The sequence below is a fragment of the Pezoporus flaviventris genome, unplaced genomic scaffold (assembly GCF_033815535.1).
Source record: "Pezoporus flaviventris isolate CSIRO_AGI_PZ_B2104156 unplaced genomic scaffold, CSIRO_AGI_Pfla_v1 ptg000007l, whole genome shotgun sequence".
Taxonomy (NCBI): domain Eukaryota; kingdom Metazoa; phylum Chordata; class Aves; order Psittaciformes; family Psittacidae; genus Pezoporus; species Pezoporus flaviventris.
The window spans coordinates 65568548-65582571 of NW_026892555.1; the positions used below are offsets into that span (position 1 = coordinate 65568548).

Here is a 14024-nt window from a genome sequence, read left to right on the forward strand (position 1 = left end):
TATGGGAACACCTGATCAAAGGACTTTAGGTTAGAATACCTTTAAAAACCTGTCCACCATGCTACCAGCATGTCAGGTTAATTTAGCCAGTGATGGAGTGTGGTAATGGTGTTTATCCTTTAAATATTATATAATTTCAGAATTTCTTGAAGTGATTACACTTATGCTGGGTTAATTTAATAAGTATACACATTATCAAGTAATTAACGATCATCGTTGTAATTGTTGAGTATATTCAGCCCTCCCTCCCCTGCTCTTCCTGGGGAAAAAAAAAGCAGTTTTAAAATATATCTGTTCAGAGGTGTAAAGGAGCCTAGAATGCAAGTAATGTTTGTAGACAAAAGAGTGGGGATGCTGGTCTGTGAAACACTGTCATTTGGAGGTCTGTTTTCCTGAATTCCTGAACATAATTTGTTCTGGGGTTTGGTTTTGTTTTTTCTTCCTCTTACACTGTGTCACATGGGTGTTCTCTGGCTGCATGGTCTGTGATATGGAATTGGTGAGGATGCGTAGTTTAACTTTCTCTTCACATAAGACGGTCATTGTCTTCAGAAGAGAATTCCATTACCAAGGCAGATTGCTTCAAGATCTTCTTTCAGCACAAAATTTAGAAACAAACATCACATGTGTCTGCCACTCCAGGGGCGTGGGTATACAGGAGAGTTGTCATATGCTAACTGTGTTGATACAGCTGAAAACTGTTGTATGCTTTTAAATGTTTAGTGCCTAAGGTAGGTAGTTATAGTTTCACTTGAAATTGCAAATGACATGATTAAATAGGCTGTTTTTATGAACAGGTTTCATGCCTGCGTTCTCCAACTTCCATTCAACCAGCAAGTTAGAAACAATCCTTATTTCTTCCTAAGAATCATCTCTGAGACTGCATCATGCTGCTATAGTATCCTGAAAGCAAAGAACAAAGGTGTAGTATGTTAATGGCAATGAAGCAGTGTGGGGTTTTCTGGCTTTTTTTATTTGACAAATAAAATGTCTTGAATGTGCAGTCAGATCATGTAATTTTGAGATAAAGATGAGGAATGGAAAACATTGAGTGCATAATAACAATCTCAGGGCATTTCTTTTCCTAAACTCAGTTTTCCAAAGATACTGAAATATTTCATGTTTTAGTTTTTAGTTCTCTGCTGACATAGGAGACTTCATTGACTACACAGATTTTTAGTAAAAAATCTTGGAGTGATTAGAAAGCGAGGAGAAGTCAGACACTGTTTTTCATGATCATAAGTTTCAGTGACATTATTTTCATGTTCTGCTTCCAGGGATTGCTTTAGGTAAGAAAGGTGCATCTGGTATGTTCCCTTCTGAGGCGGCAGAATGGCTCTGCTACGATGCGTTCACTGTCAAGCTGGCAAACCACAAAGTTATTTACACATGCCTGCTTAAGCCTCTAAAAATCTGTAAGTATTCAATTATTGTTGGAATTTGAAATATGGTTACTTGTAATAAAGCTTGGAATCTAATGGATTTTTTTAAGTTTTCCTACCATAAAATGTTTTTCTAAAATGTACATTAATGAGCTTTCTGATTTTAATCAAATTTATTATGCATAAGTACGTAAATTAAAATGGTGTGGTTTTCAGCACTGCATGTTCTAGAGCCTTGTTCTTATGGAATAGTTGTTGATACTTGGCACTAAATAACTTTCTACAGTTCAGAAAGCTGTATAAGATCTAGTTAATCATATAAGCATTCTTAGCAGGTTTAACTAAATGATGCATGAATGCTCAGGTTTCTATTTCTTTAAACTGTATTAACTGGCAACTAAGTAAGTTCCTCCTGCAATGTAAACTCTTACCAAAAGAAGTGTCACCGCGGTCACTTTGAAACAGAAGCACTTGGCTGTGCTGCATATGCTGTATGGTAATAGAGTTGAGTGGTGTTGGCAAATCTTTGAGCTTTCTACACTGTTGAAAGAACCTGTCTGTGTATCTGGCCTATGGGGAACTGTCTCTTTGACCAGTTGTGCCGTCCCCAGGGCAGGCACAGAAATAATGGAATTTTCAGTTCTAAGTTATCAAAAGTGAACAGCAGTAGGTTTTTTCTGAAGTGGTCAATGCTGCAGCTGAATTTAGCTGCAGTGAAGGCCTCTCAGCACTGACTCTGTAATTTGTGCTCTGAATGAGTCATTACTTGGTGGGGTTTATTATACAATACTGAGGAGTTCTTCAGCCTGATTCAAGGATAATCCCTATTTGATTTGAAACATATTGCAAGCTTCCCTTGATACCTGTGCTGAGGGCCCAGTGCCCCAGAAAAAGAGCAGATCTGGTTTTGGAAGTATCCATTTCCTTCCCATATCAGAGGTTTGCAGCAATGCCTGGGTGCAAACAGTCTGAATGTATCAAAGATGACAGACATTTACAGAAAACGAACTCATTGTTGGGACTGCACCAGGTGTGTGCTGGTCAGGTACAGTCTTTCCGTATGGAGCAGACCTCCATCAGCCTCTCCCAGAGAAGTTCCTTCTCTCAGAGTTACTTACTGACACCAAAACCAGAGGCACAAAGTCTGATCACTGCTGCTGAGAAGCCAGTTCTGTTCAGCCCTTCTAGAGCTACCAGGGGAAAGAGACCTGCGTCCAGGAAGGGAAGAGTTGCTGCTTGCATCACTTGGAGAGGACACAAACTGAAAAGCTGAGCAGAGAATGCAATGGTTTCACCTAGTAGAATAACGGCTTCTCTGGGAGCTGTGTGACTTCCCTTATATCCATATAGAGCACCTCTGAATTTTCATCTGTAATGCAGAAGATTTTGCTCTTGGGGTCTTACACTGTCAGACCACAACCTGTGCCAAAGCTCCCACATTTTTCTCTGCGCATGCTTTGCTGTTGAATCTGACAGTACATTCAGGGTGGAGGTACAGCCCCAGGCAGCTTTATTGTTCAGCAAATCTCATCTTCCATGGGTGTTTGCATCTGCCATAAATGCTTTCACTGTCCACAAAATCACACCACCACAGATGCCAGGGAAAATGGGCAGGGAAGTAGAGGTGGAATTTTCCGAGTTTGAATAATGATTATTGTTAGGCTTATGCTGTACCTGTGCAGCCTCTTGCCTAACCACAGTACTGACCTTAAACTTGTGTGTGGTCCAGGCCTAACACTGTATGCATAGTTTCTACCCCAAGAAGGGAAAGCTGACCATCTATCAGTTAGCTTCTCTGTCAGTAAGAATTGCCCTTGCAGATACATAATAACCTCGTTTCCTCAATTCTTGGGGAGAGCTATTAATTCTATACTTGCTATTGTGGGGGGTAGAGCAGGAAATGTCCAAAGGCAAGTAGAAAATTACTGGTGACATTCTCTTGAAAAGAGTGATTTCCAGCTATTCTTTTGTAAATCTTAACTTTGTCTGAGACAGAATCTGTTCTTCACATTCATAATGTTGGGACAACTCTATCTGCAAGGCCTGCTTTCTTTTGGAAATGTCTGATCAAGGGTTCAGATTTTTGCTTAATGGCTGCCTAAACAATTAGCAGGATGTGACTTGTTTTTACTGTGAAACTTTTATGGTGGAAACATTTCATGTGATTGGCCAACAGATCACTGGGGCCCAAATAACTTGAATGCCATCTTCGTGATCTCTATTTCCTTATTTCTCCATGAAATCTTACCTGTACTTCCACTAGCCCTGTTCCATCTGTGCTGCAGGGGTGACTCAATACGTAGTCTGGATCTGGTACTCACCAACAAGGAGGGTCTAGTTGAAGTAGTGACGGTCAATGGCAGCCTGGGCTGCAGTGACCATGAGATGGTGGAGTTTAGGATCTTGTGTGGGAGGAATAGAATACCTAGCAAGGCCACATTTCTGGATTTCTGAAGGGCAAACTTTGGCCTCTTCAATCAATTGCTAAGGGAAGTATCATGGCAAAGGGTACGAGGTGGTAAAGGGGCTCAAGATAGTTGGTGAGCATTCAAGGACCACTTCTTCAAAGCTCAGGATCAGAGTGTCCCAATGGGTAGGAAGCCAAGTAGGGGAGCCAGGAGACCAGCAAGGTTAAACAAGGAACTGCTGGGCAAACTCATATGGAAAAAGAGAGTCTATGGATTATGGGAGGAGGGGCTGGCCTCTTGGGAGGAATATAGGACAGCTGTTAGAGGATGTAAGGGAAGGAATTAGGACAGCTAAGGCCTCCTTGAAACTTAATCTGGCAAGTCGGGTCAAGGACAATAGAAAGGGCTTATTCAAATACATAGCAGATAAAACTAACACAAGAGGCAGTATAGGCCCACCGCTAAACGAGGTGGGTGCCCTGGTGACAGGATATAAAGAAGGCAGAGGTGTTGAATGCCTTCTTTGCCTCTGTCTTTATTCCTGTAGACTCTCCCCAGGGGACCCAGATTCCTATAGCCCCGGAAGGAGTCAGGATAAAGGAGGAGTTTGCTTTGGAAGATGAGGATTGGGTTAGGGATCAGTTAAGTAATCTGGGCATCTATAAATCAATGGGTCTGGATGGAATACACCCGCAGATGCTGAGGGAGCTGGCGGAAGTCATTCCTGAGCCACTCTCCATCATTTTGGTAAGTCGTGGGAAAAAGGAGAGGTGCCTGAGGATTGGAGGATGGCAAATGTTACACCAGTCTATAAGAAGGGCAAGAAGGAGGACCTGGGTAATTACAGACCGGTCAGCCTTACCTCCGTCCCTGGAAAGGTGATGGAACAACTTATTCTTGACACCATCTCTAGACATATCAAGGATGAGGGGGTCATTAAGAGTAGCCAACATGGCTTTACCAAGGGGAAGTAATGTTTGACCAACTTTATAGCCTTCTATAAGCAAATAACTAGGTGGATGGATGATAGTAGAGCGGTAGATGTGTTTTTTCTTGATTTCAGTAAGGTTTTCTTGATACTGTCTCCCACAGCATCCTCATAGATAAGCTAAGGAAGTGTGGGCTTGATGATCAGGTAGTGAGGTCGATCAAGACCTGGTTGGAAGGAAGAAGGCAGAGAGTTGTGGTTAATGGGGCATAATCTAGCTGGAGGTCTGTGACTAGTGGAGTCCCTCAGGGGTCGGTGCTGGGACCAGTGCTGCTTAATATTTTCATCAGCGACCTGGATGAGGGAACTGAATGTACCCTCAGCAAGTTTGCTGATGATACTAAACTGGGAGGAGTGGCTGACACACCAGGGGGCTGTGTTGCCATTCAGCAAGACCTGGACAGGCTGGAGAGTTGGGCGGAGAGGAACTTGATGAAATTCAACAAGGGCAAGTATAGAGTCTTGCATCTGGGGAAGAACAACCCCATGTACCAGTACAGGTTGGGGGCTGACCTGCTGGACAGTAGTGAAGGGGAAAGGGACCTGGGGGTCCTGGTGGATAGGAGGATGACCGTGAGCCAGCAATGTGCCCTTGTGGCCAAGAAGGCCAATGGCATCCTAGGGTGCATTAGAAAGGGTGTGGTTAGTAGGTCAAGAGAGGTTCTCCTCCCCCTCTACTCTGCCTTGGTGAGGCTGTATCTGGAATATTGTGTCCAGTTCTGGGCCCCTCAGTTCAAGAAGGACAGGGAATTGCTTGAAAGAGTCCAGCGCAGAGCCACAAAGTTGATTAAGGGAATGGAACATCTCTCTTACAAAGAGAGGCTGGGGGAGCTGGGACTCTTTAGCTTGGAGGAGACTGAGGGGTGACCTCACCAGTGTTTACAAATATGTAAAGGGTGAGTGTCAGGATGATGGAGCTAGGTTTTTTTCAGTGATGTCCAGTACAGGACAAGGGGCAATGGGTGTAAACTGGAGCATAGGAAGTTCCATGTGAACATCAGGAAAAATTTCTTTACTGTGAGAGTGACAGATCACTGGAACAGGTTGCCCAGGGGGGTTGTGGAGTCTCCTACATTGGAGATATTCAAGGCCTGCCTGGACAAGTTCCTGTGTGATGTACTCTAGGTTACCGTGCTCTTGCAGGAGGGTTGGACTAGATGATCTTTTGAGGTCCCTTCCAACCCTTAGGATTCTGTGATTCTGTAGTGGAGCACTTCTGTAGCTATTGCTTATATGAAAAGCTCCCAAAACATCTGCTAGGTAATCTGGCAGGAGGGTAGCTGTTTGGTGTCAGCTTGTCATGTAACCTGAGTATTTACCAGTAACTGATTTTGAGAGGTGCTTTGCCTGCATCTGTATTTGCTTCCATCTGTCTTTCTCCTTCTTTTAAGGGTTGGTTGAGGTTTTAAAAATAATTTCAAACTGTTTTTGTAAAGCAACTGAGAAGGCACTATATGTCACCTGTAGGGGCTGAACAGGAGGGAAGATGAGGCATCAGTGTGCTGGTAAAGTGGTACAAAGACATCTTGTGACCTGTAGTGGCAACTCATGTGCATACCCTTGGTATGAATGTGCATCATTATCTGCGTGTCTCTAAGATCTTTGATCGCAGATAAAGGCTGGTTTTCAGTCACCTGATTGTACATGGCATTTATATTTGTATTTTCTTCTAATTTTAGTAAGATATTAAGACTCTGAATCCTGCAGGAATGCACTAAAATCAGTTTAAAGAGCTATTGATACTTTTCTGCTCGGTCTTGAATTAGCTTTGTTTGGCCTGCATCAGACTTATTCCTGGGTAATGTTATTAGAATCGCATCACCACGCTGGAGAGAAGGTTACTACAGTGCTGAGCATTATGTAGAGATACCGGAGCTACCTTGAGTTTGTCTTCTGGTAATCAGGTAGCATGTGTAGATGTCAGAGTAGCTGTGGCAGGGAAGTCACTGGTTCTGAGGTGTGTTCCTGTCGACTTAGTTCAGTATCTCTATATGGCACAGCAAGCTGTAGCACAGAGATAACAAAGACAGGTAATAGCACCTGTGTTGACTTAACTACACTTTTTGTTCTCATTTTGGGGCTTGTATCAGCTATATAAAACTTATTACCCCTGTAAGATCAGGTTGTTGACAGGATTTGATATAAACTTAACATTTTGTCTTGTATCCCTGCACATGCCTTTCCATTACTCTTCATGGGAATCGGTATCAAGCTCATAAGTTTTGTGGAGGAGGTTTTTCTTCCCCACAGTTCCAAAACCTGTTAAATATTAACATTAGGGGCTTGTTAGTAGGAGTTGTCGTCATTCTTCATATTCCAAAACTTGTTGAATATCAACATCAGGGGCTTGTCGGTACAAATTGTCGTCATTCGTCAGAGTTAAGTATTTAAAATATAGTTACTGTTTAACATCCCTCTTATTATTACCAGTGGGGAAAGAAGCAAGAGTCTTTCCTTATCATGATAAGATACAAGTACATCATCAGTCTCCTTTCCAAAGACAGAACAAATGTTTATTGAGCACTTTTGCCTTTCTGCACCATTGACAATTCTGCCACCTTTCTTTAGGTGACAGACTTTAACTGTTGCTAGGATTTTACATGTTCTTCCTAATGTTTCAAAAGTCCTTTTTATTGTCTGTAATGTTGATGTTAGACTTGGTGACCTTCATTGTTTCAAAACTCTTATTCATAAAAATGCCATTCCCAAGAGCCTTGTTTAGTCTCCAGAATTTTCCACCGTAAGGGTAGCTTTCCAGTTAGACTCTCTTCTCTTATAAGGAAGCACTCTGGGGAGAATTGCTGCTTTGTTGCCAGTCTTATAGCACAAGGTGATTTTATTTCTTTGTATTATTTCTTTTTTAATGTGTCAGTTCCAAGCATAGGCTAATTTGATGTCATATCTGAAAGTAGAGGGGGAAAAGAAACAGTTTGGGAATACCTTCCTGCTGCAGGTAAACATTAACAACCACACAGGACCTGTCCCTTGTCCTTAGCAATGTTTAGAATACAGGCTTTCAACATCACTATGGTTTGACAGAAGGCCTTTTTTGGTGTATATAGTTATTTAATAAATAATCTTTTATTAAAAAAAATAAATCTTAAATCCAAACAAAGAAGTGTTACAAGGACATAGTAGGGGAATTTGCTCCTTGATTTTCTTAGTTTGTTAATATTTTCACATGCGATTTTTAACCTTTTTATTTATTAGCCTGATTTAAGGGCAGAAGAATAGTAGCATATTTTATTACTGCTTTTTTTGTCTCTATATTCCAGGTATTCCAACTTCTTAATTGGATTCATCAAGCATTGATTTAATTATATTATTAGCATTTTCTCTAAACCAGAATTGTTAGTTACTTGCAATAGTAATGATTTTTTTTTCTGGTATTTTTGTAGGTAAGATGCAGCTATTCAGGAAGATCCCAAAGGATACTATGGCACTATTGAAGGAAGTGACAGAACCGTCTTTTTATCAAGATTTCAAAACTATCCTGGACTAACTGGTTGAAGTTTATTCCATTTTTTTTTTTTCCAGGTTTGAAAGTAAATGTTATGTCTCCAGATGACTTTTCTCTCTAGTTTATTTTGGTAGTGGACAGAAAGCAACTTCACTCAGAAGTTTTCCATGTTTGTTTCTCAGATACCACACAAGGACTTAAAAAGAGCAGACAATTTTGTTAATTCACAGGCTATTTGAAGTAATAGACTGGGTTTCCTTCTGTAATTTCCATGTTATTGATGAAGGGATCATTAACTATGTTCTGGATACACAGATCTACTATCTTGTTTCAGCATGTTGTTTCTGAAGAAGTGTTCTTTGTTGTGTTACAGACTATTTTATAATAAATTGCCTGATTATTTGCAATAATGGGTCCTTGTCTCCAATACCTTTATTTTACAGTAATCCTTAACATCCTGCCCAGCTGTGTTATATTCTGAAAGACAGTTACCTGCACAGGGCAAGTGCATTTCATGGCAGTATCTAGCAAGATGTACAGATGTTATGCTTTGGGGAATACAACTAATAAATGCCAAAATTTCAGTGTTAAAGCTGGTTGTTTAAGGAATGTTTTTTATATAACAGAATCATAGAATAGTTAGGGTTGGAAAGGCCCCTAAAACCATTTAGTTTCAACTCCCCTGCCATGGGCTGGGACACCACACACTAGACCATGTCACCCAAGACTCCACCCAACCTGGCCTTGAACACCGCCAGGGATGGAGCATTTATCACTGCATGATTATTCTGAGACTTTTTCCTTGAATAGGGTTTTGAGCTCCTTGTTTTAGGACTGTGGATTCTTAAGGCTGAACATCACCATGCCTGTGTCTGTGTCTTTTACACATTTACCCACAATAATCTAGGCTGTCCTTACAGCCTAGACAGTTCTAGAGAGGTCTTCTCTGTCAGAACAGTATGAGTTCACAGCAGAGTATTATAGCAAAGTTTCTGATAAGATATGCAGGTGACAGATTGGGAGGAGATTATGCTGAAGTAGAAAGTGTTTAGTATGCAGGACTTCAACACCTTCAGTTTCATGTTCGTGTGCATATGCTTACTCAAGTAAGAGTTATGCTATTCAAGAGAAAATAGTACCTATAGGATGCTGTGCTCCTTATGAATAGGAAGGAGAAGACTGTAGCACTAATCTGACTGGTAAAGGCTACAGTTCTGGCACAGGAATTTTAGTAGAGGTCACATCGGAAGTGCACTGAGAGCAGAAAAGTTACGTTCCTGCAAGAGTTGCTCAACACATTTTCTACATGCCTACTTTGGCTAAAAAGTAACTTCAGCTAGTGCATTTGCTTGCCTTGAGTTGTAGTTACTGGAGCTGAAAATTGTCTTCCCCTCAAGTCTTCCCATCCCAGGCTGAACTGTGTGTCTGGCAACACACGAAGTCTCCCTTCTGGTGAATGGGAAGGGACAACTCGAAAGTCAGGAACTCTGTGAGTGCGGTGACAGTAGCTTGAGACAGATTTATAGACTTGACAGTCTTGTTATATGTAGCTTAATTCTTTTCTCAGCTTGTGTCTGTGTTAGTTGGATGTGTTTGGTTTTTTTAAGAACAGATCTCTGACCTACTTAAACTTGCTGCATATACTCTGCATATAAGATATTAATGAAATCTAGCTATCTGCAGTCAGAGACATGAATATAGAATGGATATTTTAGTTAATGAAAAATTTATTTCTGTATTTAAGTTTTTTTTTAATATATGGTCAAAATTGCAATTATATTGGGGCTTTTTGATTACTCATTTTTTTTATGGAAGACTTTTATTACTCATAACCTTTCAAACTTAATTTGCAACAGGCAGAGTGGCAATTTTAATCTTCTGTGTCCTTTTCAAAAGCCTCTGCAGTGTGTAACTGCAGAACATCAGGATGTTTGCTTGGACCTTCGTGACTTGTGAGGCTTTTGCTGACAGAAGCTGTGTTTCCATGCTGGGGTACTGTCGTGGTTTAAACCCAGTCAGGCAACTCGTTCACTCACTTCCCCCCCTTTCTTGCCCTCCCCCTGCTCTCGGAGGGATGGAGAGGAGAATCGAAAAGAATGCAACTCCCACGGGTTGAGATAAGAACAGTTTAGTAACTAAGGTATAACACAAATCACTACTGCTACCACCAATGATAATAATGATAAAGGAAATAACAAGGGAACAGAATACAACACCTCAGCACCAGCTGACCGATAACTCGGCCCCCAAGCCCGACCAAGCTCCAACCGATACCTCCTCCAACCCTGCAGTCCCCCAGCCCTTCCGGCTAACTCCCAGTTACCTCCTGGGCATGACGTGCTGTGGTATGGAATACCTCTTTGGTCAGTTTGGGTCAGGTGTCCTGTCTCTGCTTCCTCCCAGCTTCCCCTCCTCCCTGGCAGAGCATGAGGCTCACAAAGTCCTTGGCCAAACCAAAACATCTCTATCAGCTCTGTTCCCGAGCTGAAAGTCAAAACACTGCACTGCACCAGCTACCAAGGAGGAGAAACATGACTGCTACTGCTGAGCCCAGGACATTATCCACCCCTTATTCCATACCATTCACGTCATGCTCAGTTCCCACATTTTCAATATACCATCACTCTTATCTTAGTGCACTCTTATCTTAGTGCATGGACCAGTCCCTATAAAGCTGCTGCGTCCATCTGGTCCATGTCAGGCTCCATCTCTTGTAACAGTCTTCCAGAGCAGGAGAGACTGTGTGCAGTGTTCACACTCGTGAATAACCTGGGCAATAGTGTCCATTGCTAAGTCCACCCCTCGATCATGAGTCCATCTCTGTGTTGCATCTCTGCTCTGATGGCCTGAAGTGCCATGGGCCCACCAGGCTTAAAATAATTCACTGTCCCATTAAGCAGTTTCTGCAGCTTGTTGCTGGGGACTCCATACAGCTGCCTTCCATCTCCGACGCTTCCAAAGCACTGGAGGGGCCCAGTGGACTAGATACTTGCCCATACTGTCCCACACACCCTGCCACTCATGACTCTCCAGCCTTGGGGAAAATCTCTTGGTCCCCCTATATTGTTGTCTAACCCCAGACAAGACCCAAACCTGACTCTGCTTAACTTTTGAGATCAGATAAAATGGTTGTGGGTAGAACACAGTCTGTGTGTGTGCCAGCATGCTGATCCCCATCACAATCAGCAGGCAGGTCCCAAGGATACCCAAAGGCCATTCAAAACCTTCAGAACTCTCACACGATGCTGCTGTACTTGTCACTGGGGCTGGTGTAGCTGCTGTGCTTGCCGGCTCTCCCACCACCGGCTTCTCTTTTTCTGAGTCCAGCTCTTCCTCCTCTGCCTTGCTGGGAAATGCTGCGTGGTCTCCTGCATCCTCCTGGGGCTCGGCGGGCGGCTTCCGGGGAATGCTCTCGGCCGTCGCGGGGCTGGGCTCGGCCGCGGGGCTCGGCTCTTCCGCGGGGCTCGGCTCCTCCGCCGCCTTATCCCGCTGCTCGGCAGCCGCTTCCTTCCGCTCCTCGACCGCCCCGACCTCCTCCACCGGCAGCCGTCCCCTCGCGGCCTCCGGCCCCGCTCCCGCCGCCGCTTGGTCCCCGGGGCCGCTCTCCCGGGCCGCTTCAGCAGCCGCCGGCTCCCGGGGCCGGTCCCCCTCGGCTCCCCGCAGCCTCACGAAGATGGAGAGTAGGGTGAGGGCCAGGACGGTGAAGAGCAGCCGGACGGCCAGGTACAAGTCCACGGCCACGTCCGTCCCGCCCTGCTGCTGGAGCCCACCCGTATTACAAGCCGTTGCCATAAAGCACAGTGAGACAAGAACCTTAGCCCAGGCCCCACACTTGATAAACACTATCACAGCAAATACCGGCTCTACGTAAGTTACAACATTCTGAAGCTGTGAGATCAACAAGAACAACTCTGATACCCAATAAATCAGCATTGTGACGAGTGACTATTAATCCAGTCAAATCTGTCGTTATCTCAACCCTTCGTGCCCCACGTTGGGCGCCAAAAAGAACTGTCGTCGTTTAAACCCAGTCAGGCAACTCGTTCACTCACTTCCCCCCCTTTCTTGCCCTCCCCCTGCTCTCGGAGGGATGGAGAGGAGAATCAAAAGAATGCAACTCCCACGGGTTGAGATAAGAACAGTTTAGTAACTAAGGTATAACACAAATCACTACTGCTACCACCAATGATAATAATGATAAAGGAAATAACAAGGGAACAGAATACAACACCTCAGCACCAGCTGACCGATAACTCGGCCCCCAAGCCCGACCAAGCTCCAACCGATACCTCCTCCAACCCTGCAGTCCCCCAGCCCTTCCGGCTAACTCCCAGTTACCTCCTGGGCATGACGTGCTGTGGTATGGAATACCTCTTTGGTCAGTTTGGGTCAGGTGTCCTGTCTCTGCTTCCTCCCAGCTTCCCCTCCTCCCTGGCAGAGCATGAGGCTCACAAAGTCCTTGGCCAAACCAAAACATCTCTATCAGCTCTGTTCCCGAGCCGAAAGTCAAAACACTGCACTGCACCAGCTACCAAGGAGGAGAAACATGACTGCTACTGCTGAACCCAGGACAGGTACCTGCCCACTATTGACTTGAAGGGCTGGGGTTGTTGGCAGGCTGCCATGGGGAATTGGTGGACATCATAATGCCACTGGTCAAGTCCATGGCTCTCAGAAATAAAAACATGTGGAGCTCAAGCACTAGATTGTTTTGCAGGTGATACTACTCATCCCACATAGCGGGAAGTGCCAGGAGGTTCTGGCATGGCAGCTGCTGTGCACACAGGCAGTTAACTGCATTTCCTTCCAGCAGGCAGGAGCACAGTGTGCTGTGGATGTGGTGTGGCATACTATACACAGCTGTTTCTAGTACTGTCACTGCCCAGGAGAGTTACTGTTTAGGCCAGTTGCAGGACAGGAGGTTGCAGCAGCAGCTATGTGAGGGGGATGCTAAATGTAAAAAAGAAAAATCTAAAAAAAGCCAACCTATTTCTCTCTTTTTACCCTGCTCTTTCCTTAAGCAGCAAGATAAAAACCAGTTACATTTCAAGGTGTCATGTCATTGCTTTTGCTCTGTAGTTTGTTGGTCTCATTCATCCTTGCTGTGTGGCCAAATTCCCATTACCTATTACAAAGCCCTACTAGTGTCTAGCCTGTCACAAGGCTAAATACTGAAATTACTTCCATTTTCCTTAATCTTCCTTTCCTTTCCTTGAGTCTCTTAATTACTGAGCCTAAAGGCTTAGTCATACCTTATCCTCACATACTTTTCCTATATTTTTTCAGAGGTGCTGCTTGCTCAGGTATCTCAGCAAAGGACTCCTCACATCACTGCAGAGTGGCTAGGATCTGCAGGCCAGTACAGGAAAACCCATTTTTAAATGAAGATTCATTTCATTTCATTGTCATGTCATGTAAGGTTGCAGCTCACTGAGAGGCTTCCATACATCTGCACTTCTATTACCCTATTTAGTTACTGTGTTCTGTATGAGAAATTAAGGGGAAAAAATGGGCACATTTGTTTTCACAGTATTTTCCACTACAATAAATGTTGGAATGTGCTAAGGTAAGAGATTTGTGCAAAATTAATTACTCAGATTTATTTGATGTACATTCTTTTTAACTGCCAATGCTTTATTTTTGCTCTTTGCAACACTTGAGGATATGGATTTACAAAAAATAGTGTAGTGAACAGGAGGAGTCCTTACTCTTCAAGAGCTTCCATTCTACATCTCTCAGGGGAAGGTCAGTGAATGAAATGAGGGTGCTTGTGTTCCAATTTTAGA

The 14024-nt window shown here is 43.6% G+C and overlaps 1 protein-coding gene and 1 long non-coding RNA gene across 2 annotated transcripts in view; both read left to right on the forward strand.

Moving 5' to 3' along the window:
- TERT (telomerase reverse transcriptase) overlaps positions 1-8456 on the forward strand; it is a 30397-nt gene extending 21941 nt beyond the window's left edge. Inside the window, exons 14-16 of the mRNA XM_061449022.1 lie at positions 798-922; positions 1278-1415; positions 8177-8456. Of these exons, the coding sequence (XP_061305006.1) occupies positions 798-922; positions 1278-1415; positions 8177-8280 (367 nt within the window). The 3' untranslated portion in view covers positions 8281-8456. The remainder of the gene's footprint in view (positions 1-797; positions 923-1277; positions 1416-8176) is intronic.
- Positions 8457-9990: 1534 nt separating this feature from the next.
- LOC133267091 (uncharacterized) lies at positions 9991-13755 on the forward strand. The gene is made up of 3 exons (XR_009742629.1): positions 9991-10230; positions 12813-12955; positions 13525-13755. It is a non-coding gene; the product is annotated as an uncharacterized LOC133267091 (long non-coding RNA).
- Positions 13756-14024: the final 269 nt, after the last annotated feature.